The sequence below is a fragment of the Cyanistes caeruleus genome, chromosome Z (assembly GCF_971803275.1).
Source record: "Cyanistes caeruleus chromosome Z, bCyaCae1.hap1.1, whole genome shotgun sequence".
Taxonomy (NCBI): Eukaryota; Metazoa; Chordata; class Aves; order Passeriformes; family Paridae; genus Cyanistes; species Cyanistes caeruleus.
In genome coordinates this window covers 31,211,830-31,237,715 of record NC_141732.1, presented here as the reverse complement: position 1 = coordinate 31,237,715, position 25,886 = coordinate 31,211,830, and the positions used below count along the sequence as shown (strand labels likewise).

General features: G+C 47.3%; 1 protein-coding gene and 1 long non-coding RNA gene across 9 annotated transcripts in view; one reads left to right on the top strand and one right to left on the bottom strand.

Moving 5' to 3' along the window:
* Positions 1–25,886, top strand: part of LOC147648307 (uncharacterized) — a 59,207-nt gene that overhangs the window by 12,804 nt on the left and 20,517 nt on the right. For 2 of the 8 annotated variants that reach the window (XM_086867369.1, XM_086867362.1), the window contains 8 exons: positions 865–974; positions 1,813–1,930; positions 2,760–2,859; positions 3,293–3,489; positions 3,778–3,912; positions 5,104–5,310; positions 5,501–5,649; positions 6,001–6,173. In XM_086867369.1, the coding sequence (XP_086723495.1) occupies positions 865–974; positions 1,813–1,930; positions 2,760–2,859; positions 3,293–3,489; positions 3,778–3,912; positions 5,104–5,148 (705 nt within the window). In that variant the 3' untranslated portion in view covers positions 5,149–5,310; positions 5,501–5,649; positions 6,001–6,173. Of the gene's footprint in view, positions 1–864; positions 975–1,812; positions 1,931–2,759; positions 2,860–3,292; positions 3,490–3,777; positions 3,913–5,103; positions 5,311–5,500; positions 5,816–6,000; positions 6,174–9,149; positions 9,205–25,886 lie in introns of those variants that run through there. The other 6 variants (XM_086867366.1, XM_086867363.1, XM_086867368.1 and 3 more) reach the window with 6 other exon arrangements.
* LOC147648308 (uncharacterized) lies at positions 9,695–18,897 on the bottom strand. The gene is made up of 2 exons (XR_015280212.1): positions 16,871–18,897; positions 9,695–11,960 (listed from the first exon to the last, which is right to left on the bottom strand). It is a non-coding gene; the product is annotated as an uncharacterized LOC147648308 (long non-coding RNA).

The window sequence follows — 25,886 nt, the reverse complement described above, 5'->3', positions numbered from 1 at the left end:
TTCACACACACACACACACACACACACACAAACACACATGCACGTCAATGAGAAGGAGTTGATGAAGAACCTTACATAATACAACCTTGTGCTGGTCCTGTGTCGGTGACATTCCTTTATAGTGATGCTGTTTCTAGTGAACAGACATGGTGGTGCCTTGGAGAGTCCCACTGCTCTTTGGGGCTGAAAGTCCTGAATTCTCATTTCTGGCTCTCAGCAAATACAATTCCATCTTCCTGGTGCCTCCTTATCCACCTGCCGTGCTCAGGAACCACACTTGGAGGGAGGTCTACAAGGCATCCAAAAGCCCTAAACCCCACTTATAACCTGGGCTGTATCCACAGACTACCACAGAAAGGATTATTTGTTTTAAAACCCACAAAATAATGACAATCTAAGCTATGTTCAAGAATGTTCTTCAGAGATGCAAACTCCAAACTGAAGCTGTTAGCATGTGCTAGGATTGTAACTTTACTTTGAGTCATCATGGAGATCTTTTCTGGGCAGCATTTTCTCTGTAATCGAGGTATGTATTTACTTTGGGGCACAATCACGAATGGCAGCAGTCTCTGAAAAGCTGGTCAAAGCCCCTAGAAATGCTAATGTATTTCCAGTGGTTTCAATTTATTTGCATGGGAGTAAAATTTCATTTGGCTTGCAAAATATGTGTAAATGATAATAGCAGTGGTGATCAATGAAGTCCATTTGTGCAGTCTGCAGGTGCAGAGAGGGTTGTTAGCACTTTGTGGTTGATAGTTTAGAGATTCCTTTTTTACCGAGGTGGCAAGGCATCCTGGCCTGCGAGCATGCAGACAAAGAGGTTCTTGTAATGTCTGTTCCTGATGGCTTTCAACGGCATTGTAGGTGGCCATAAAGAAATTCGATCTCCGGCACCAGGGCTGCAAGCAAGTGAAAAAAGAAATCCTGGTCATGAGGGAAATGAAGAACCCCAATATTGTCACCTACCTCGAAAGGTAAGCAGTCCTGGTATTTTTCTAGGAATGTTGTTTTCCATGCTTGCAAGGCAAAGGTTTAAAAGCTCTTTACTCACTGGCAGAAAATGGATCTTTCCATTAACATTCATCCACTCCTGGGCAAGGCATGGCAGGAGATTGCATTTTGTCCCCATGAATGGTTCCTGGCATAAAGAGCTTGAAGATTGTCCCCAGAAACCTGGCTCTCTTACTGTGCCAGCAGCCTGTGTGTTCACTCGCTGCATGTTCTTTTGCTGGTTTGGGGCTGGATTTTTCCCAAGGCTTGGAGGAGAAGTGCTGAGAAAGCATCACAGAAATTATTTCCCTTGCGCTGTTCCCACTATTATCCACTGCCTTGCAGGCCAAAAGAGTAGGCTGGGAGATACATAACTTTCCAGGTTTGAAATTACTTTTGCCCGTGGTGACTGTCCTTTATGCACATTTTTCCAAAGGGTTTCCCCATTGCTGCAAACCTGCCTGTCCCGAATAAAAGCTGTGAAAACTGTGTCTCCTTCTTGCTGGAGATAATGGTGCAATTTGTTTATGAAGACAAAGAGGTAGCTGCTGGGATGTGTCCACTTCCAGATTAATCTTTGCCATCATAAAAATGCCTTTTTTCCCTGCTTGCCACCTAAGCCATCTCCTTTGCTGCAGTTGTGCCTTTGTCATTTGGAAGGCACAGGCTGCCAGCAGTGGATAGCCTAGGTGCAGTGTGTCTTCATTGTATTCTGTCTTCATTTAGCAGTGACCTGGAAACAAAACTCTACCTTAGGCTTTTCTTCCAAAAGGCAATGGAGCTGTGCACATTCAGCTCTGTGCTGTTGTTTTCATCTTCCAGCTACCTTGCCAATGAGGCTGTGTGGCTGGTGTTGGAGTACATGGATGGAGGCTCTTTAGCTGGTGTGCTCCAGATGAAAGCAATGGCTGTAGGACACATAGCAACTGTCTGTCAGGAGGTAAGGAATCCTTCTGCTTGTGCTTGGCATGCCTTGGAGAGGCTCGACCTTTGAAAGTGCTGCTGAGTGAGTGGGTCCACGTTCAGAGCTTTCTTTCTGCGGTGTTCTTATGCTTCAGAGAAGAAAGGGCATCTGGACTGAAGTGCCTGCTGGTGTCCCTGCCCTTACTATAGTTTCTTCTTTACTCTTATCTACCATTGTTGAACTCTTCACCTCTTTTGCCCTTTTCTTTTCTGCACTTTGCCTCTCCAAGCCTTTGCTCAGAACCATCCTGCATTGCCTTCTTTGTACTTCTGTAAGTGCAAAGGTGCTGCTGTCTGAGTTTTGAACCTACGGCAGAGCCAAAGAGAGACCCTCCTCTCACAGGTCTCAGCTTCAAAGGATGGCATAGCCCCCACCATGGTGCTTGCCGCTGAAAGCTGATGAGTGAGCTACTTCCGAGTCTGCTGTCCAGGCAGCCGTATAACCCTTGTCTTCCAGTCTCCCACCTGACAGGGATCCCTTGGTACCCAAGGCAGGGAGTTTTTCTCTTTTGGCAAGCCCTTGTTTGTCCTCCGGATGGCGAGAGCACATGCACTGCAGCAACGCTCATTCCCACTGGCTTTGCAGGGTACAGTCTTGAGCAAGGACTGATGTTTCCCCCTCAGCAACTAATATGCCTCCCCTTAAAAAGACCCTGCTCTCCCAGGGCTGCAGCAGTGAGATCTTGCTCCTGCCAGTACTCAGTGTTCCTTTGAGATCTGTGAATCCTCAGGAGCATTTTCCTTTTGCGTGTGATGAAGTCAAATCAGGCTAACTTTTGGTCTCCTGTTTCTTCTTTCTCTCCCAGTGCCTGAGAGGCCTGGCTTTCCTTCATGCCAACAACATCATCCACAGAGACATCAAAAGTGGAAACATCCTTCTAGGCCTGGATGGCTCTGTCAAGTTGGGTGGGTATTCCTGGTCAGGCACAGCGCTCGGGGCAGCCGCTGTGGGGCTGCTTTTGAGTGGCTGCCAGGTGTCCAGCAGTGGTGCTGGTGAGAGTGCACAGAGCTCTCCTGCAAGCTCGGGGCGCTGCTGCAAGGTGCTGAGAGGTCTAGAGAGCAGCAAGGCATCAGGAGGAACTTTGGTTAGCTTGTGTCCTTTCCGGAGGGAGGGAGGGAGGTTCAATGTAAACCTTCAGATGAAGGAGGAAAAGCCGCGGTGTGAATGGTGGTGGGTTTGTTAAGCGGAGAATTCCCAATTTGCTTGGCTGCAGCCCTGAGGAAAGAGAGCACAGCTGCTTTTCCAGCTCAATACAGCACTGCATCCTGAGACTTGGAGTGAGGAACCCTTTGCCTTGGTTTCTTACTTCAATCCATGTTTGTTTGTTTTTCTCCTCAGCTGATTTTGGCCTTTGTGTTCAGTTCATCCCTGAGAAAAGAAAACCAAGGGCGAGGGTCGGGACCGCTTTCTGGATGGCACCCGAAGTTCTGAGGGGAGTGCCATACGGCCCCAAAGTGGACATCTGGTCCCTTGGCATCGTAGGAATAGAAATGGCCAAAGGAGAGGCTCCGTATATTCAGGAGAACCGTGCCAGGGTAAGGTGCAAATACGCCCAGATCCCAATGCCTCCTGGTCTGTCTCCATAAAATCCCTTTCCCACAACTTCAAGGGGTTCAAACTTTCAAGGTGACACCTGTTGGATGTTGGAATAGCTGGGGCTGCACTGGAGGAGCCCTTTCTTCTTTTGGGAGACAAGGCTCATCTCAAAGCCTCTGCTGGGCAAGAAATTGCCACTGCAGACTGCAGCTTAAAATATGGGGACTAGGTGAGCAACTGAGGATATGGATAAAACATATCGAGTCCCATGTTTCCTTTTTCTTCAGGCTACCTATCTGATACGCACCCAAGGAATACCACATCTGGAAGAGCTCAGCCTACACCCGGGCTTGTGTGAATTCCTGGGCTGCTGCCTGCAGATGGATGTGGACAGGCGAGGCTCTGCCAAGGAACTTCTGAAGGTACAATGCAGAGCGGCTGCAGGCCAAACAGCTGTTCCCTGCCAAACAGGGTTTGCTCCTTGGCCCAACTCTGTAAGGCATCAGATGGGTTGTCCCCCCCATAGTAATCTCCGCTCCGGTTGCTTTTCAAATGAAAACCAAGCAGGATGCAAGACTGGTTGGGCTTAGAAGAGACCACTGAAGGTCACCTAGTCCAAACCGCCAGCCACTGGCAAGGACATCTTCAAGTAGATCAGGTTGCTCAGAGCCCCAGCCAAGCTGACCTTGAATGAGTCCAGGGCTGGGGCACCTGCCAGCTCTCTGGGCAACCTGTGCCAGCGTTTCAGCACTCTCCTGCTAAAGAGTTTCTTCCTTACAGCCCATCTGAATGGACTCTCTTTTAGTTTCAAACCTTTTCTCCCTTGTCTCTTGCAATTGGCCCTGCTAATTAGATGTGTCCCCATCTTTCTTCAAAGGCCCTTCAATTATTGAACTTGTCTCCTCGGGGCTTGTCCTTCTCCAGGCCAAAGAAGCCCAGTTCTCACAGGTGTTCCTCAGAGGAGAGCTCCCAGCTTCTGGTCATTTCTGAGGCCCTCTTTTGCTCTCGGGTGCTGTTTTCAGGTTTACCTGCTAGTGAAGGAACTGAAGTATCGCAATGCTGGGGACAGAGGCCCACAGTGGCGTTTGGAAAACACAACGAAAGCAGTCCCTGCCAAGCGGTTCTAGGTTGATCTGTGGGAAGGCAGGGGCTGTGGGAGGCTGACTGTGAGCCTCAGAGGGGACCCAGCATGTCCCTCCTGCCCCACTCTTCGAGGTTGCTGCCAGCCAAACAAGGACAGCTGAGCAGCATTTGTGCCAGCCCCATGTGCTACCTGGCCCGGTCAAGTCAGTGAGAAGCGCTGCGGCTTTGCTGCCAGCTTTTGTGTTAGACAGGGAGCTGGTGACCAGGCCACTTCCTCGGCTGTCCCTGCTGTGGTGGAAGATGCCAGCCAGCACAGGAGGGGCAGGGCATGCTAAGGAACACACTTCTCTCCTTGCAAGCCAAGAAGAGAACTGAGTCTATTTGCACTTTGCTGCTTGTGTCTGTGCATTTCTGGGCACTAGAGGAAACCAGCTTGAGCCTGTTAGGAGCTCAGTTTGGAAAAGAATGGTTTCTTTTGCCTTTGTCTCTTTTAATTTGGTTTCTTTTGTTTCTCTTTCTTTCTTGGGCAGCATCCATTCCTCAAATTAGCCAAGCCTCTCTTCGGCCTCTTCTGACAGCCCGATTGCTGCCATCCCTGCAGCAAAGTAATGCAGGAAACAGAGGAGATGGCAAGGACCACTTCAGCACTTGGAGAACAGAGCCTCTGAGAACAGGCAGACACCCTGAGGAGCGAGGGGCCAGGAAACAACAGGCGGCCATCAGAACAGGAGAGGAAGGTGGCATCTCCTTTTTTCCCATCTGCTAATCCCCCTCCTAAACTTCTGGTTAGGACAGCATTGCTGGAAGGCACAAAGTCATTCCTAATGAGCACTTTGCAGATGGGGGGTTGTGTGAGGCATGCGGCTTGCACTGTTTTTTAGGGGAGCTTGGCTGGGACTTCATCTGGAAGTGTTTTCCTCCCTTCAGCAGGCAAACAAGATGGAACGACAACGTTTGCAGGCACAGCAGCTGCTGGAGCAACGGGAACACTTCCCGGCAGAGGTGCAGAGGGAGCAGGAGAAATAGCGGCTTGAGATGAAGCAGGAAGTTGCCATCATTCAAGCTACCAAGAAGAGGTATGAAGCAGAGCCAATCAAGAGGCAAAGGGTGTGGACAGAGAGTTTGCGTGTTGTTTTGGACTCCTCTGGGCTCCTAATGGGCACAGCTTCTCTGGACACTGACTGTCTGGGAGGGGTTTGTCTCTTAGCTGGCCCTTGTGACCCAGCAAATGGCCCAGTCAACGTGTGTGTGCTGGTCTGGCCAAGCTGATCAGAGCAGATGGCTTCCTAGATTGCCTTTAGACTCCAGCCTTGTCACCAGTCACTGGAGACCAAATGCTCCAGAGAAATGGATTGGCTGTGTGGCTGCTTTCCTACTGCTGCTGTTTTTATGACTTTTAGTTAGTACTTCTGCTATTCCTTCTACAGATCACAAGGGCCCCCGCCACATAAATCTCCACTCCAGGTGCTTTGCAAATGAAAATGAAGGAAACTTGCAGGGAAGCAATCAAGGAAGCAGAGAAGATGACCAGGTGCACTTCAGGATTACTTTCTCCAATGCCAGCTCACAGCCAGAATAAAAACATCTTTAAAACCCTCAAGCCAGTTGGAAGATTCCTTTCCTTTTCTCCCTGGGAATATGGCTCAACATTTACTTTGGAATTGCCCATTCTTTCTGAAATGTCCCTCCTGTGGCTATTCTGGTGCGCTTTGCAACTAGGAACAGACTCCTTTCTTTAGCAACTCCAGTCTATGCAGCCTTTGGAATATGGCCCGTTGGCCGCTTCTTGCCCAGCCGTGGAACTTCTGCATGAAGAAGAAAGTGCAATTGCATTTCCAGACAAAGGCAAGGAAGAGCAGGGCAGCCAAAACATCCCCAACGTCCCCTCTTTTTGTTGCTGAATCTAAAAGCAGCATCTGTCATCCTGTCTCCAGGGCCCTTGGAGACAAGGGTGACAAACCCGGCCCTTTGACCTTCCAGCTAATTCCACAGGCCTAGCTGCTTTCAGGCACTGACCTATCCCATTGTATCATTGGCAATGCAACAGTGGCACCCTGGAGCTGTCAAGTGGGATTACCAGCGATACAAAGTCTCCAAGTGGCTTGCAGGTGGTTTAGGAACTTAACATTACAACTTTACAACTTCACTCTAAGGCCGGTTTAACCTTGGAAGCGTGGGAAACCTAAAGAATGGGGAAAAGAACTTGTCTAATTGTGCCTTTTGACTCCGAGAGACAAAATACTCAAGTCCTCTCATGATAAATATGAATGTAAATCCCAGCCATCACTGAACACAGTAGTACCTTTAAAGGGTTGTTCTAGCATTCAGCACTTTCAGGGATATTGCAGTGGTCCTACTCGTTTGCAGCAACGTATGACTCGGTAGACGGTCACTGATTTGCCCTGAGAAATTTTGTGAGGCACTTGGCAAAGCTGTGCTCTTGGCAGAACACCATGCAAATTCTTCTTGCCTGACAGCTATCACGATTTTTGAAGGATCTTTTGCAGTCAATTGTAAGCACCTTTTTTGACATTCCATGATTCGCTGGGCAATTCATTCCAAGATGGTAGGGGCTGCCTTTTTAGGCTGCTGGGCTAAGATCATCCATTCTAAAGCATGTAAAGGGTCAGACCACTGAGTACCCCACTGTCCAATAACTGCAGGAGGATGGAATTCAACTGTGAATATGAACACAGTGACACCCACTTCTGGGCAAAGCTGGTGCACCTGTCTCTTTGTGAGGGTCTGCTCTACTATTTCAGAGTGGCTCTTGCTTCCGGGATTAATTTCCTGGGGGAAGTCAGATCATCCTTTAGGAGGCAAAATACTAACTGCAAATTGTGGAGCAGTCAACCCTAGATAGGTTCTGAACCTGTTGATGGGACCCAGAAGTTTTTGGGCTTCATTCAAATTCTTCATTTTGGTCGACAATTGAATTACTTGAGCCTGTGTATTCTGATCCACAACTTGGAGCACAAGGTACTTCCAAGGTGGTTGCTGCTGTACCTCTCCTGGGGCCACTTGCAGCCCAAATGTTTTTAAGGATTGCGCATTAGCATTAAAGGCTTGGCTGAATTAGTGAAAAATCTTTTTGAGTTAGAGTGGCTATTAAAATATTGTCCATATAATGATGGATTCTATGTCCCTGGGAACTGTTCCCTTCCTGATGCTAATTGTCTGAACAACATACCATTGGCAAATTGTAGGGCTGGTTTTCGTACCTTGAGGAAGAATTTCCCTTTGATGATGCTCCACTGCTGCAGCATTATTAATGGAACACACTGTGAAGGTAAACTTTGGGGTATCATTTGGATGAAGTGGAACAGTAAAGAGTCCTGCGGTGATTGTGATGTTAAATTGTGTCCCCTTTTGTCCACCTAGCCCAGAAATAGATTTTGTAGCCTTAAAACTTCATCTAAGAGGAAAAGTGAGTGGAGAAGAAGCATACAGTCTGTTATCAGAGACTGTACTTGCTCCCCCCACATCCCGGGATGGGGTTTTGACTACAGCACAGACAGACAACAAGGCACAGGTCACCTTGGCTTTTCCAGCTAGCCAAAACAGAGAGATCTTCCTGGACTGTTTTCTTTCCCTTTTCTTTGAAACGGATTGAACCTGCTCTGGGCTGGGGACTCAGGGGAGTACCGGGAGCTTGCACCCGTGGACTACCGGGAGCCCAGTCTGGGCAGCGGCATTTTGCAGCACCAGAGGGATTGATAACAGAGCAAACATCCACAGGAAAGAGACCCTCTGAATTTTGTCATCTCTTCAGAGCGGCGAGAGGTTTTATCATTTGATATTGGGCTCAATCTTGGGCTGGGTAGTGCTTTGCCTGTTAAATAAAGAGGTTTTTTCCAACTCTCTCAGAGAAATCTCTTCCCGAACTGGCTGGGGGTGGGAGAACAGGGCCACATGGGTTTGCATCCCGGGGGGTGTGGGCATTGGAGGTTTTCTCCCCATTTAGTCGTAAACCAGGACAGAAGGCCAGAGCTGTCTCTCAGAAGCAGGGAGGTCTCACAGGAAGGCACCTGCAGAGCCAGGCTGGAGCTGTGGGAGAGGGCTGGCTGTCAGGCTGCTAAGGGGATGCCTGAGGCTGCTGAGGACATCCTGTGCATTCCTTGTCAGATGGAGCAGGGTATTCTAGTGTGTGTGCTTCAGAATGAGCTGTACCACATGTTCCTCCTCCCTCTGGGGTCACACACACACTTTGGACTCCCTACAGAAGCCATTGTTGAGCTTGCAAGCAGCCAGGGAGCACTTGGGACATTCATTTTGTGAGGGCAGCTGGGAGTGGGAGGGCTTTGCCTGAGCTTCCTTCCCTGGGCAGTAAAGGCAAAAGCAGGGATTGTTTCCCGAGCAGCATTTGCCACCCATCAAATGGCCCAGTCAATGTGTGTGTGCTGGTCTGGCCAAACTGATCAGAGCAGATGGCTTCCTAGATTGCCTTTAGACTCCTGCCTTGTCACCAGTCACTGGAGACCAAATGCTCCAGAGAAATGGATTGGCTGTGTGGCTGCTTTCCTACTGCTGCTGTTTTTATGATTTTTAGTTAGTACTTCTGCTATTCCTTCTACAGATCACATGGGCCCCCACCACATAAATCTCCACTCCAGGTGCTTTTCAAATGAAAATGAAAGATACTTGAAGGGAAGCAATTGATGAAGCAGAGAAGATGACCAGTGTCAGGAAAATTAATCCACAGACACCAGAGGTTTATGTCCAAAAAGGAGACAGAGGAGTCCTTCTTCTTTGTTTGAATAAAGGGAGAGGCCACGGGGCTTTTTCCTGGGGTGTCTCTAATTTTTGAAGGGTGCAGCCTCCTTTTTATCCTAATTCCCGGAACGCTTGTCCCTTCTCTCTTTCTCCATAGGTTGAGGTACTTGAGAGGTACAGACTTCCTGGAACACCTGATACCTAGGATACCTTCCCCCCCCACCCCCCCACCCCCCCACCCCCCAATGCATAATCCCTTCTTAATGCTTAACTTTTGTGGAATTCATAGTGCTCTTTCAGTGCCTCTTTCATCTTTCAGTGAATCCATCCCATTGTTTCTGTTGTCTCTCACTGATAGATGCATCTTATCAGCAGACCCACAGCTTATTTGTAAAGACAAATTTATAATTCCTCTCAATCCCTCCTCTTTTAATTTTTGTTAATAACTGTCTTTTCAGACTTCAGTTATCATTGACTTAATTTCTTGTTCTTGGGTTCTTTTTGGCTTTGCAATTATTTGCAGGGGTATCACTCTCTGCCCTTTTGTAGCTATCTCTGGGTCAGTAGGCACGGCTACTCCCTGCATTCCTTTGATCACATGTTGAATGAGTTGTATTAAGCAAGGGATCATGCATGGTAAAAAAATTAGACTTGCTACAACACATAAGAGGAAAAAAAAGCATTTGTTTGACCCATAGGCCACCAAGTAACCATGAAAACATGTCCCATTCCCATCCTTTCCAAATTTGGACCAGTACGTGTGCTAAGTTTCTTATTCCTTTTGTTATTTGCTTTACCACCTGCCCATTGTCATCTATTTGCAAACAGCAGTTTGAGTCATTAAATTTTCCACACACTCCACCTTCTTCTGATAATAAATAGTCTAATACCATCTGATGTTGAAATACTGCATTTCTCATCTGAGTAGGCTGGTCAGCAAGAAGGTCAAGAGCTGTAGCTGTCTGGTGGATTATTATTTCAAAGACAGCTAATTATCTGATTTCAATTATGAATGGGTTCTCTGGCACCTGATATTAATTCATTTGGGTTCCAGGTAGCTGGTCCATAGTGTTGTATGATTCGTTCAGGTGGCCATTCATCTTTGCCCCACTTCTGGGTGCTCCCTCCAGCCAGGGATGTATCAATTGACCGCTTCTCTCTAATTAGATCATCATATACTTGGATTCCTAACTGATTTCCTTGAACTTGTGTAGCAGAAAGAACAATGGTCTAATATACCCCACATAACATATCCCTGACCAGTTTAGGGGTAGCCTGTGGTAAGCACATTGGCCACAAATCCAGCAATGCCCCTTTAGAGCCCAGGTCCCATTAGCAAAGGGACCTTTCCAATTTTCATCATCAACTGGTGGGTTAAAATACAGCTTGCTTCCAGGGCCTAGGGGTCCACCAACAATAGTTGCCTCGCCATAAGAATCACAACATTTGCATTTCCAAGCTCTTACATGAGCTTGCAATTACATCCCCCTTGCAATTACATCCCAGATCTGTTTTATTAGATCTGGACCAGAACTTACTGAAAAGAGTTCAAGTTCCATTCCGGTGCTGCCATTGCCACTGATAGTCTTGGACAACATGTGTCTTACTTGTGGAATTATCCCAGGGGCAGCTTAAAAATAAGGGGTCAAAAAACTTATCCTTCCCCACTGCTTTACAGCCTTCAAAATCCTTTTGGTAATTATGGAAGGAACACCTTATCCAGCTACCATTAGTGAGCTTAACATGCGTTTGATTCCATCTGCCTCGATATCTGGGACAGTCATAAGGAGGGCAGTTGGGGCTCCAACAATCTAAACCCAAAGATAAAGTCCAGTCACAAATGCTCTTTCCCACATATTTGCTTCCTGTTCTATTTAGGCAATATATGCCTCTTTCAGAAGAATGAAGCTGCCATGGACTTCCTTCTTTGTCCCAAAATCCTGTTCCATTACGGACCTCACTCAGGGTGCTAACCCACCATTTAGGTACAACTGGGCTGGCCACCCATGGCCAGCTTTCAGATCCCCCTGGCCCTCTGCAGACCCAACAGTTTCTAAGGTTAAAGGGTTTTGCTACTTCTTCTCCTAAGGTTAAAAAATTATTTTCTCACTTTAGACCCCAACTTAACTGAAAATATAAAGGTAAAATTATTAAGAGAAACATTCTAATAGTGTTATAATCTAATTTCTTAATCTAATTTTCAATTTCACATTGTCTTCTACACCACCTGTGGCAAGTGAAGGCACAGAAACAGCTTAGCATAAAGAAAGCATGACAGCATGGATTGGCTCCCAGTGACTGGAGATCTGAGAGTAGGGATGCCCATACAGGCTATTTCAGCCGGCAGTCTGTGGGTAGGCACTCAGGGCTTCCCCCGATGTCGACGCATGGCAACTGCTCCAGTCTACTCCTGCAGAAGTCACGGCTTCCCATCTTTCTCTTCCAGCGGAGAGGTCCAAATCTCTGGAGCTTTAGAGACCTTGACCTGAGTTTGATGGGTCCACCCACGTTCAGCTCTCTTGACGGCTGTTTCTGTGGTCAGCAACACCTGGAAAGGTCCACGCCACTTTGCCACCAGTGGTGCTTTTTTCCACTCCTTAACTAGGCTCCAGTCTCCTGGTTGGATATTATGCACAGCAAAGTCCAAAGGCAGGGTCTGTGTCAGCTGAGCTTCCTGTCGAGGAGATTTCACAAGAGACAGTATCTGAGCCACATACTGCTTTAGATATACATCACTTATCTCTGCCCCCGCTCCAGGCTGAGAATTACAAGGATAAGGAATTCCAAACATCAATTCAAAAGGAGATAGTTGAGTATCTTCCCTGGGTCTGGCCCTTATTCTTGCTAAAGCCAGTGGTAAGAGCCGCAGCCATGGCATTTTTGTATCTATCACGAGCTTCAGAAGATGTTTTTTTATTTCCCCATTCATCCTTTCAACCTGGCCTGAGCTCTGGGGATGCCAGGGAGTGTGGAGGTTCCATTGTATCCCTAAAGCAGTCATTACTCCTTTAAGAATTTTCTTGGCAAAATGAGTTCCCCTCTCTGAATCAATTGCTTCCACCATCCCATACCTTGGAATTATTTGTTTGATGTAGTGCATCTACAAATCTTGGTACCTCCCAAGGGTAAAACTCACCTCTGGTTTGTGTAATGTTAGTTCCTACCTGAAAACCTTCTTTTCCTTCCCCCCGCCTTCCCATTGGCTGTGACCTCCCTGCATCCCCTAATCACCCCTGCCCCCTGGTATAAGAGATAAGACCCAGAGCAATTTGGTCTCTCACTTGCCCCGGATGGACAACAGACAATAAACCTGGGATTATTCCAGCAAGTTTGAGCCTCCTGTGTCTGGATATTTTGAGTCCGTGTTGTATCCGCTCCAGGACCCCCTCCGCCTGTGCCCAGAGACGAGCAGGCTCGCACCACAGGGGGTGGGACAGAGGGGTCCCATCAGGGAGAAGAATTGCAACATTTGTTCTAAAAATACTTTAATAACTGACCCTGTAGTTGCTGAAACAGCTGAGAACACTTCTGGCCACCCTGTTAACTGACATACTATTACCAAAAGATATTTAAATCTCCCCACCCGGGGCATCTCAGTAAAATCCACTTGGCATCTCTGGAAGGGACGTACAGCCCAAGGCCTCCCTCCCCTGGCAAGTTTCTTTGGAACTTCGTTATTTGTCTTAGCACAAATCAAACAACCGTCAACAGCTCATTTTGCCGGAGTAAAAAGACCCACAGCAGCATACATTTTGAGGAAGGCTTCTGCTATCCCTCGGGAGCCTCAATGACTCCCTTTGTGGAGTTGTTTTAACAACTGTAAGACCAGAGCTTTTGGTATCCACTGCTTACCATCCCTTGTAAAACAATTACCCCTCTTTCCTCTGCCCCACTCTTTTTAACTATCTCAAGTTCTTCTGGCCGAAAAAACAACTTCTCTGGCAGCGGGGCAGTTACAGGGAGCAACAGAAGTAACTTAGAGATTTCTGGCAACAATGCAGCTTTCCGAGCTTCTTCATCAGCCAGTCTGTTTCCTATTGCCTCTTCCGAGCACCCTGCCTGGTGTCCCTTGATGTGTATTATTGCTTCCTTTTTTGGTAAATTCACCACCTCCAATAGGCGGGAGATTAAATTCTCATGAGCCAACGTTTTTCTTCTGCAGGTTAATAAACCTCTCTCTTCCCACAGTTTCCCAAATGCCTGTATCACACTATATGCATATTTAGGATCAGTAAAAACATTTACTGTCTTGTCTCGGTATAATTCACAGGCTCTCACAAGGGCATACAGCTCGGCTGTCTGGGCTGACCAGGTGGGTGGAAACCTCCCCCCTTTCCTTTAATTGCTTTCCATTCACGACAGAGTATCCTGTAAATCATCTTCCTTCCATCACCCTTGAAGACCCATCAATAAACACATTTTCTCCCTCAGGCCATGGACTGTCTCACAAATCATTCCTTGCCCTACTTTGCAGATCTATTACTTGAATACAGTCATGGAATTTGCCTTGGCTCCCCTCTTCAGGGCCATTCAAACAGGAGGCTGGGTTAAAACTTTCCCCGCTTTTAAATTCTAAATCCTCCTGTTCCAAACAAGACTCGTTGCAATAACGGAGAGCTGGTCATCCACTTAGAGGCTCTCTCAGTTAACAAAGCTTTAATCTGGTGTGAAACTTTAACAACCAGAGAACCTCCCCTTGTCAGCTTTCAGGCCTCAGCCACCATCAGAGCTGTGGCTGTACAGTCCTGCAGACAATGGGGCCAGCCTGTGGCCACCGGCTCTAACAGTTTTGAAAAATAGGCAACAGGTCTCTGTGTTCCCCCATGCTCTTCAACTAAAATTCTTTATGCATGACCTTGTTTAACATCCACATATAATTCAAATTCCTTTTCTGTGTCTGGAAAAGCTAGCACTGGGGCAGTAACCAATTTGTCTTTTAATTTTTTTTCAAAGCTTTGCTTTCCTTCTGGTGTCCATACCACACCATTAGGACTGTCTTGTGTTAAAAAGCCATATAAAGGTCTGGCCACAACAGAAAATTCTTCTATCCATACTCGGCAGTATCCCACCAACCCTAAAAACTGCCGCAGAAACTCCCTTTTTGTTTGGGGTAATGGTACTTGTAGAATTCCTTTAGTAGTATTACTCCTGTAGTATTCTTTCTGGATCAATACACCATAACCCTGCAGTTAAAATATGTCTCAAATATTTGACCTTTTTCTCTACCAATTGTGCTTTCTTTTCGGACACTCTAAGTCATTTTTTAGCAAGAAACTTTAGCAGTTTCACAGTAGCTCTTTCAACCATCTCCTCCTGTTCCCCTGATAAGAAGCAAATCATCCACATACTGCAACAACTTAACCCCTGAGGGTGGAGCAAACTCTCCTAACATTTTTTTTTTTTATGAAGTTTGCCCAAACACAACAGGTGACTTTGTATAAACATGATCTAGTTCAGCAGCAAGTAATGCTACTACTTCAAGCCAATTACATCACATTTCCTAATTTTTTTACTAACTAACCACTCCCCACCTCAACTTTTGCATCAAGTCCATCCTAGGCGTAGAGAGGTTACTAACAAATTAACTCCCATTAAGGAAACTCTAGTATTTATAACATTTTATAACCTTTAGCATTTAAAACTTTTATTAAGGAAAGAAAACAAAATACTTTCCTTTAAAGTTTTCCCACAACTTCCACAGAGGAAGTGCATGACAAATACCCAGGCCTTCTATAGGACACTATCTTCACAAGGTTGCAGCTACAGAATTTGCTTTAGGACCACAACAAACCACAGACTGGTGGGTGTGTTCCCCACAAGGTATGACTTGCAGCATTGGCTTCATAAGTGGAACTTGCCAATTCTGGCTTTTTACAACAAAACATACAAAAAACAGAGGGGTGTGTTCCCCTTCCAAACTGGAGCTATTCAGCTCTGCACAAAACCTCATGTAGACAAATGAATTAAATCCCCAAATTAATTTACGACAATTTTTACAATTCTTTTAGAGAAAGATGTATTCAAACTTCTGAGCTCACAGAAGAAACCACAATTTTCACAATTCCTTTGGAGGTAAAAAAAATTCTTTAGACAATTTCCCCCCTCAGTGATAAAAATTAAGGTGAATCAAGAGGTCTTTGTATTTACTAAGACACACACCTCTCCTCGATCCAGATCCACTTTAAAAGTTGTCAACGGCTCTAGGTTGGTGGATATAATGAGAGCCTTTGACACTCTTAACAATCCATTTCTCTTATCTTCTGGACTTTCTCGGCAGTCCAGCTGCTTCTGGCTTTTTTTGCAGACATTGCTGTTTTCACTGTCCCTCTGCCCTGCAGACAGCACACTGATCCTTTCCCAACCGCTGTTTGGCTTGGGTCTCCCCAGCTGGGGAGAAAAAGCCTCTGCCAATTTCTTGTGGCTGATCCCGGCCCCTCTGTCCCGGGGGACCCCTTGGACCTTGCGGTTTTTCCCTCTTTGGCCTGAAAAAGCCAATCACCTTCACCTTTCCTCGTTGTGTTCGCTCTATTTACCGCACACCGAATACCAGAGCCAGTCCCTGTCCTGCCACATTGTCCAAACAGCTCCTCCCCGCTCCAGTGCTCCCGGCGGGCACGGCCGGCAGCACCACAGGTGGCCAGGGCGTCCTGCAGCCTCAAAGGGCCGGCAGCTGCTGCTGCCCCTGCCCGGGGCCGGTGGGGTCAGGCACTGCACAGTGCTGAGTCCCAGCAGCCCCACAGGCCCCCAGCCCATGCTCCTGGTCCTGTACCTCCACTCTTGGTCCCTGCTTCAACATATCTCTCCACACTCTTCATTAACCAATTCTGTTCCAGCACACCAACACAATCCATCCATCCCCTGTTGTCAAAGACTCTTTCTTGAGTCTCCTTATTGCCACCCCACCCCAGGCGTGGATTCTCGAGATCTCTTCTAGTTCTAGGGGGTGATATGATATGCTGCCCCCCTCCCCTTACACCACTATTATTCTCAGGTAGAGCTGTAGGAACAGCATTTCCCTGATCCCTTTGCTCTGGAAGGTGAGCATACAGGGACCTGCAGCTGGCCTTGGGTCAGCTGGTAACACCAGAGGACAAGATGAGGAAAGGTGCTGGAAAACATTTTAATCTTCACTGTTTTCTTCTTCCCTCCTTTTTTCCTCTTCTCCTTCTTTTCTTAACACATAGATTTCTCTTGTTGTTTGTTTAAACCATATCAATCCACATTCCCTTTCAATCCATCTTTTCCAATTCTCCTCTAAATACCTTCACAGAACTCAACACAAGTGAATTTTGCTTTCTAAGGTGGCCATATAAGTCCATTTGGCAACTTATACTCTGGCCAAACATAACAACAATATTTTACCACCATCTCCATAGATACCTCTGTGAGAATGCATAATCTGTCCCAAGATTTCAGCATTCTCCCCAAGGGACTCTCCGGGGGCATTATGAGATCGTCATTCCTTTTGCCAAGACCCCTTCCTGGCTGTACCCTTGCAAACCTCCATGGGTGCCCTGTTTAGCCTGTGCTACCCTCCATGGCTGCCCACCCAGGCTTCCTCCCTGAAGATCCCATTTTACTCACCAGTGAGATCTCAGTGGTCCTTCCCTGTGGACTCTTCACGGACCCCCCTGGTCCGCCACTCGTCTGTCTCCTGGACAGTCTCGGGAACTCAATCGATCACCCGGTGCTGGCCGCCACCAAGGGGAGCTGATCACTGAAACTGGGTGAGGCGCGCCTTCAGCTCCGCTCGCTGCCCGCTGCCTAGGATGGTGGAAATAGCCTGGACCGAGCCCCCAAAAATATTGTCAGGAAAATTAATCCACAAACACCAGAGGTTTATGTCCAAAAAGGAGACAGAGGACTCCTTTTTCTTTATTCAAATAAAGGGAGAGGCCACGGGGCATTGCCCTGGGGTCTCTCCAATTATTGGAGGGTGCAGCCTCCTTTTTATCCTAATTCCCGGAACGCTTGTCCCTTCTCTCTTTCCCCATAGGTTGAGGTACTTGAAAGGTAAAGACTTCCAGGAACGCCTGATACCTGCGATACCTTTCCCGCTGCTGATCCACCTCATCCACCAGCCCAGGATCCCAGCTCGTCCCTGCTGTTCCAGCCGACTGTTCCTCGGAGCCCTGCAGGAGCACCAGGACTGACTGCCCGAGGGGTTTGTGAAAACAAAGCCTCTCCTCCATTCTGTCTCAGCCGAGAAAGCTGTCACGGGAGTCCCTGGTTCTGTTTTCTTGTTAATGCTGTAGTTATTGTTGTTTGTTTGCCTGGTTATACTAGTAAAGAACTGTTACTCTTATCCCCAGATCTCTGCCTAAAGGCCCCTTGATTTCAAAATTATAATAATTCGGAAGGAGAGGGTCTACATTCTTTCATCCCAAGGGAAGCTCTTGCTCTCCCTAGCAGATACCTGTCTTCTAGAACAGAAGAGACAGTCCAATCAGCCAGGCTGGACAGCTGCTGTCCAAACTGAAAAAAGACAAGACCCAAACCAGAAGGGAAGCATTGCTGCTTCCCAGGATGAGTTCCTCACAGGCGAAGGCAGGATTCCTCTGCTTCCCAGAAAGATGCAGAAACGGGACATCAGGCCACTAGGTGCCCCTTACCTTTGTGGCCAGCACCTTGCCATTGCAGGCCAAGGTAGCTCACAAGCATATTTACTTCTTTACATCCACAGTCTTCAGCTTGTTGGGATTTTCCCCCCGAGAGCAGCCTGGAATGCTGCTTGCTGTCACAGGGCTTCTTCCTTGCAGCAAACTCCAAAGACTCACTTGGCTACCTCCTTTCCAAAACATGGCCCGGGTCAATTGTCCAAATGATGAGCAGTGGAAGCTGTTCCTCAGCAAATGCCGGTCCTGCTAAGAAATGCTGATTCCAGTGGGATTTAGGTGGAAGCGGTGCTCTCCAGAGCACTGAAGTTCAGCGTTTCAGCACCAGGACAAGAGCGGGCAGCTTGGCAGGCCTCCAGCATCTCAAGCACTCAGCTGCTTTGCAAATTCCTCTGCTTTCAGAAGCCATGGGCTGAACTCCTGCTCTTGACCTGCAAGCCTTCTCCTGTTACCCGTGGCACTGGCGCCTCTTTGCTCCTTCGTGTGGCACGTTACAAGGAGGTCCAGAATGAAATGGCGGAGAATTCCACAGAACATGCACTTTGTATTGTTTCCCTGCTTGGTGCTTGCAGCTGTCCCCAGCAGACATGGAGTCTGCAGTTCTGTGAGCTATGCGGTCCAGCAAAGAAAAGACCAAGTCAGCTCAGGAAAGCCAGGATCAATCTATGCAGCTTCTGCAGACCAGAAATTGGAGTGAAGCAAAGGACTGAAAAATGCAGTATACTATGCAGCACATATCCACCATGGGCAGCGTTGTAAACAAGGTCGATCACTTGTCCTTTCAAAAGTAAACTCGTTTATTTAAAAAACCCCAAGAACGGCCGAAGGCGAGGCCCTGGGATAAGCCTAGCAGCCTGCACCACCAAACTGGCTAACAAGCAACCTGGTACAGCCTGCATACCACCGCGGCTGTGTGCTCCTCAGGACTCGAGTTCCCTCGGAAGACCCGTGTGCTGGGCACCCCGGGGGTTTGAAAGTCTCTCACAGTGTGGGATTGGTGCGTTTTTCAATCCGCAGTGTGATTGGTCTAAATATGGTCCGTTGATTGGTCGTTAAGATCGTGCAACCTCCACCAATCATTTTTGAAACTCGACACTCCATTGGTCCGTTCCTTCCGCCAATGAGGATTTAGAATGTTCCATTCTGTTCTGCCTTCATTACCCTCATCGCCCACTCCAGCGTTCAAAAGCGGCCAGCACATGTTTCTGTACAGCCGTACAATCACACACAACAAGCAAACATCATTAGAACTTTTACTTTCTTAACCAACCAGAGAATTGTGTGATTTATAACAGGCAGGAGAGAGATTTCCAAGCCACATCCATGGAGGAATCTGACCTCGCAGGTTTCCCACAAGCCAAAGGCAGTGGCTTTTTGCAAAGCTCCGTGCTGAACAGAGCTCTTTGTCAAGTGAAGGGCTGACCTGGGAGCCGGTGGGAGTGGAGAGATCGGGCAAATGCGCCCGTGGGTGCACCCACACTGTGAGGGCCGCTCTGTTGCAATTCTTCTCCTCGATGGGACCCCTCTGTCCCACCCCCCGTGGTGAGAGCCCTGCTCTTCTTGGGACACGGGCGGTGGAGGGGGTCCTGGAGTGGATACAACACGGACTCAAAATATCCAGACACAGGAGGCTCAAACTTGCTGGAATAATCCCAGGTTTATTGTCTGCTGTCCATCCGGGGCAAGTGAGAGACCGAATTGCTCTGGGTCTTATCTCTTATACCAGGGGGCAGGGGTGATTAGGGGATGCAGGGAGGCCACAGCCAATGGGAAGGGGGAAGGGAAAGAAGGTTTTCAGGTAGGAACTAACATTACACAAACCAGAGGTGAGTTTTACCCTTGGGAGGAACCAAGATTTGTAGATGCACTACAACACCTCACCCTTTTCTGTTATACAAAAATGAGAAACATGGATTTGAGTTAGAGGTAGGTTATTTCTAAAAAAAGGAAACAGAATTTTTAAAAACATATTCACAGCCAAACATGCAGGTCAGAGGCTAGAAAGGCTTCTTCTTGCTCTCTCTGGCGGCGTCTTCTCTTGGAAGCAACAGCCACTTGCTTCTCTTCTCTTCTTGCTGGTGCTGGATTCTTTGGAACTAAAGGTTTTACCCATTTCTGAGGAATCCATCGGGGGCCTGAAGGGGTGGATACACACGCGTAACCACGCCCCCAGGTGACAAGTTCATAGGGACCCTTGGTTTGCCAAGTTTCAGGGTCCCTGATGAAAACCGGTGGATGCTGTGACAATTTAAACTGATCACCACTGTTAAAATGCCGAGTTACAGGAGGATTCATGTTTTCAAATGAGCAGTTTAGGAAGCTAATGGTAAACAGAGCTTTACAGAGTTTCTGTTGTGGAGACATCCACACTGCCTCGCTACCTTGCCTGGCTAGGACTTGTTTGAGCGTCTGGTGTGCACGCTCGATTACAGCCTGACCTGTGGGAGAGTGGGGGATGCCAGTTTTATGTTCCACTCCCCACTGCTGGACAAATTCCAGGAACTCCTTGGATTTATAAACTGGGCCATTATCTGTTTTACTTTCTTTAGGGATTCCCGATACGGAAAAGGCCTGTACTAAGTGTTGTTTAGCATGTACAGACTTTTCTCCTGCATGAGCAGAGGCATACACCGCTCCTGAGTATGTATCAATACTCACATGTACATACTTAAGGCGACCAAAACTGGGGATGTGATATCTGTTTGCCACACCTCACAGCTCTTAAGGCCTCTGGGATTAACCCTGATGCCTAATGATGGCACTGCCTGGAGCTGACAACTGGGACAGGTAGCCACAATGGCTTTAGCCTGACCCTGTGTCAGCTGGAACTGACGAATCAGTCCTGGCACATTTTGATGGTATTGCTGGTGACTTATCTTTGCCTGTTGAAAAACATCTGGGAGACATACCTTTTCAGCTGAGGCAGCAAGGGAATCAGCCTTCCGGTTCCCCTCAGCGATTTCACCTGGCAATGGGGTGTGCGATCTTATATGCTTCACATAGAAAGGTTGTTCTCGATTTGAAACCAAATAAAACAGTTTTGAAAGCAATCTAAAGAGATGTTTGTTCTCAATGTCCTTGAGAACTGCCTGTTCCACTCTGGACACCACTCCTGCTACATAGGCTGAGTCAGTAACCAAATTAATCGGTTCTGAAAATTTCTCAAAGGCTCTCACGACCGCAGCTAGTTCAGCTATCTGGGGTGACCCCTCTACAAACTCAACAAAGCTGAGTCTGTGGATTTCTCCAAGTCATCATCGACTTGTGGGATGTCCCAGATGCATCAGTGAACACTGTGAGAGCTTTGAGTAGCCTCCGGCTCCTTTTCTCACGAGGAATGAGGTGGAATTCCTCATTAAACAATTTGTGTGACGGTGCATGAACTGAAATTTGCCCACTATAGCTGTCCAGAGCTAACTGGAGGTTAGCATTGCTCTGCAGCAGATGCTCAAACATTTCTTTGGTCAGTCTTTCAGGGGAGTTTTTGCCTTCTCCAGAGAGCCTGACTGGGAGGTGAATACACATAAAGTCACAACCTGCCAGTTCCCGCAGCCTTACCCTGGCCTTTTGAATCAGCTGAGCCATCAGCTCTTGTGGCTTGGTGAGAGTTTTGGGTCCTTGATGGGAGAGGAAAACCCATTCTGTTATTAAGAGTGGGTCCCTCTGCCCCTTGGCCCATTGGAATATTAACCCATGTAGGTGTGGCAATTTCCCCAGGACAATAAATTTGAAAGGCAGCTCCGGTTTGAAGCGGTGTGCCTGTCTTTCTGTCAAGGCCTTTTGTGCCTTTTCAATTACAGTTTTTGCTTCTGGAGTCAGCTCCCTAGGAGACAGTAACTCTCTCTCCCCTTTTAATAAATTGAGTTGGGGACTCAGGTCTTCATTTGTGAGACCTAGCCATAGTCTGACCCAGTTTAGTGACCCGCATAGAGAATGAAGATCTGCTAGAGTTTTAGGATTATCAATAATTTCCAATTTTCGCGGAACAACAGTCCGTGCAGTAACTTCCAGGCCCAGGTATTTCCAAGGTGGCATCCTTTGAACTTTGTCTTCCTGCAATTGGAATCCAGCAGAGGTTAAAACTTTAACCACTAGGTCAAGGGTATCTTTCAGTATGTTGTTATTGGGACAGCATATTAAAATATCATCCATATAATGCAAAATGATAGCCTCTCTCTTTTCAGCATGCACTGAGGACAGCAATGACCCCACATACCTCTGGCAGATGAAAGGGCTGGCTTTCATCCCCTGAGGTAATACTGTCCAGCGGTACCGTTTCATTGGAGCTTCCCGGTTAATTGTAGGAATGGAAAAGGCAAACCTTGGTGCATCCTCTGGGTGCAGGGGAATTTGAAAAAAGCAATCTTTAATATCCAGTGCTGCTAGTAACCAATCTTGTGGTAACGTAGTGGGAGATGGCATTCCTGGTTGGAGAGATCCCATATCCTGTATTTTTTTGTTAATTTCTCTTAAATCTTGAAGGAGACGCCATTTATCTTTCCCTGGCTTTTTTATTACAAACACCGGGGAATTCCAAGGGCTTGTTGTTTCCACTATGTGTCCTTTGGCCAATTCTTCTTCCACCAATTTTTCTAGCACTCCGAGTTTTTGTTTGCTGAGAGCCCACTGGTTCACCCAAATTGGATTATTATCTACCCAAGATAGCTTTTGGACCGGACGCTCTACAGTGGCCTCTATCAAAAAATCTTGAGGTGTCTCAGGAATTGTTAATTTCACCCCCCACTGGGACATGGTGTCTCTCCCCCACAGGGGGCACTTGTAGTCAATAACAAAAGGTCGGACACTAGCTATCCTACCGCGCGGACCTTCGATCTGGATGGTGTCTTTAGCATTTTAGCCCATCCCTCCAACACCCTGTATTTGTCCTGCTACTGGTTGTAGTTCCCAGTGTGAGGGCCACACCTTCTCCGGTATGATGGTCACATCTGCCCCAGTATCAATTAACCCTTCTACATGGAGATGTTCTGATTTATGTGTTAAATTACATCCCATAATGGGCTTGTCTTCACCCACTCCTTCTGCCCAGTAGACTCCTGGTGCTTTGTCATCTACTGGGACTTCTGTTGGAACAGGGATTACCTGGGCTATTACCTGCCCTTTGTCTATGTAGTAAGGTGGTTGGGGGCACCTAGCTAAGAGAATGAGGTGTATTAGGTCTCCCTTAATTGCCATGGGAGCCGCCTCAATCTCTATTGGTGTGTGTGCTGTGTCTCCAGTAACAAAATACCTACTATCCAGTCCAGCCAGGTCTTGTGAATTATCCTGCAAATCTACTCCAACAGCAGTCCATCGATCAGATCTGAAACAAAAAGCTTTAGAAGTTACAAGTCTGAATCGCTTTTGCGGTTGCCAGACCTTATTAGGCAAACGTTCCTCACAATTATATTTCTGCAGTCTCCCACCCCGCTCCCTTTCCTCCCCTTTTCCCATTAAAATAGAGTCTTTTTTCTGCTTCGGGTCTGTCATTTTTATGTCTCTGCGCTTGACAGAAAAGCACTGAAGCTTTAGTTTTTTGGTTGCTTTTCTAGAGCTTCTTTCTGCTGTTTCCCTTGTTGCTGGGTTTGAGGACAGTTCCTTGCAAAATGTCATGGCCTCTTGCACTGGAAACAGACGATGTGCTGCAGCTGTTCTGGTGATATCTGTGGCTTGTTCATCCCTGGTGTCACTGCTGCTACTGTCCTTGGGTTGCCTGGTTTCTTGTCATGTACACTGTACAAGTCTGCTTTCTGGGCACACGCTTCAATCTTATCTGCTATGGTGGGTGGAGGATTGATAGGAAGACTCAGAATTACTCTACGACAAGCCTCGTTGGCATTTCTTTGGGCCATTTCTTTAAGCAGTTCCATCAGGGCCGCTGGTTCTTTGACTTGTCTCTGTATCTGTAGTCTCAGACGATCTACAAACTGTAAGAAACTCTCACATGGAAACTGGTTAACATAACTGAAAAATGTTTTCAGCCACATCACAAACTTTATCAGCAACAAACTTTGTTAATATTTTCACTTGATCAGCAGGATTAATCCAATTTCCCTCCCCACATAAATGTTCTAAAGTGATTTCATTGTTCTCTGTATCATGTGCATTTTGATTACTTCGTTTGAGTTCAGCTAGGAGTTTTGTTAACGATCTTTTCCATAAGCTTTCCCAAAGATCATATTCAGAGGGAGTTAGCAAACACCAAAATAAATCTTTAATATCTGCAGGAATTAAATCCTGTCATTTCAATGTAGTTCTTATTATTCCCCTTAAGACTTCACTATCACAACCAAAATCATTTTTAATTTTACAAATATCTTTGATTACTTGGTAACTGAAAGGCTGATGTTGTAATCGCATTGCTCCTCTGCTGTTACTGTATACTACAGGAGCTGCTGTTAGCATAACTTCATCTTCTCCAGGGCTGGCATTCCCTGGCCTTCTTTGCTCGCCCCCGCCCACGCCGGGCTCCAGGGTGCCTGTTCCTTCCCCACACCTGTGGAGAGAGCCAGCCCCACCCCTGCAGGAGCAAAGGGTGTAACTCTCTCCCTCCCCGCCCCTCCTCCCCGCGGGACAGGGGGCAGAGGGATAGGGGATAGGGTTACAGCCTCAGGGGACAGGGTCATAGGGTGGGGCCAGGCAGGGCTGGGGGGTGGAGCAGGGTGGAACATCAGGGGGAACAAAGGGGTTGTGATAAGAGTTATGGGTGGAAACCGGTGGGTGGGAGGGATCATGTTTAGGAGAAAGGGGATACACAGCGGGATTCACCATGTGGCCAGGTAACATGTGGCCAGTGCCATTTTGGCTCTCAGCCATGTGGGGATAGGAAGATACATTTTCTGTAACACTGACAGGGTATAGGGAGGGAGCCTTGATGGCTTGTGAGGCAGGACTGGGTGACTGAGAGAGACACACCAGACTAGAACTTGCATTGTTTGTCTCGGGTATCTTTTCTAGTGGGGGAACAGAGGTTTTAGGGGAAAAGTTAGGAAAGTTAGATGGATACTGCGGTGTTTGTTTGTCTTCCGTTTTTATTTCTGTTAACTAATTCTTTTTGAATTAAAAGAAAAACCGGGAGGAATTTCAGGGCCGATTTGTCTCCTCCTTCTATTTTTAAGGTTAATAAACTTCCAATTTCATCCCAGGCAGCTACTGAATCTAATTTCAACAATTCGATCTGTTCACTTTGCTGAGTCAAATATGATACAAACTCTTTTATCTTATGTTTTGAATTTTTTACATTTGTGGTTTTTAAAAAATTCTGTATTTTTTGTGTATGACTCCTTTCTTGTGTGCAGAGCCGGGATCCCATTTTGGAGGTCACAGCAGCTCTGCACACAATCTGTCTATTTTCCCTAGCACAGAAAACGAAATTGCACCAAAAGGATTACAATTAAACTCACACTGTACCGGCAGCATGGAGAATTCCCTCTCCCCCACACTCTGTCTCTGCCCACGGCTGGGGGAACCCCACACGCTTGGGGCTGCTGCAGCTGGGAAGGAGTTACACGGAACAGTCCCCCGGGGTCTGCTTCACTCTCCACCCCTCCCAGCCCGGTGTCGGAGTTCAACCTTACCTTTTTCTGTTGTTTTCTGGCGATGGAAAGATACCTGTTGCCCTGGAGTTGGTCCCCCAGTGCCGGAGGATTTTTGACTCCTTTTAAAAAAATTTTTCTTTTGTATTTTTAAACAGCATCCAAAGTCTCTAAAGAACGGTTCACCCTGGCTCTGATAAGCCTTGGTGGGCTTGTTCAACCCCTACAGTCGGGCGCCACTCTTTTCAATCCTTCTCCCCGATAGGACCCCTCTGTCCCACCCCAGTGGTGAGAGCTTGCTCATCTCAGGGCACAGGCAGCGGAGAAAGTCCTGGAGTGGATACAACACGCACTCAAAGTATCCAGACACAGGAGGCTCAAACTTGCTGGAATAATCCCAGGTTTATTGTCTGTTGTCCATCTGGGGCAAGTGAGAGACCAAATTGCTCTGGG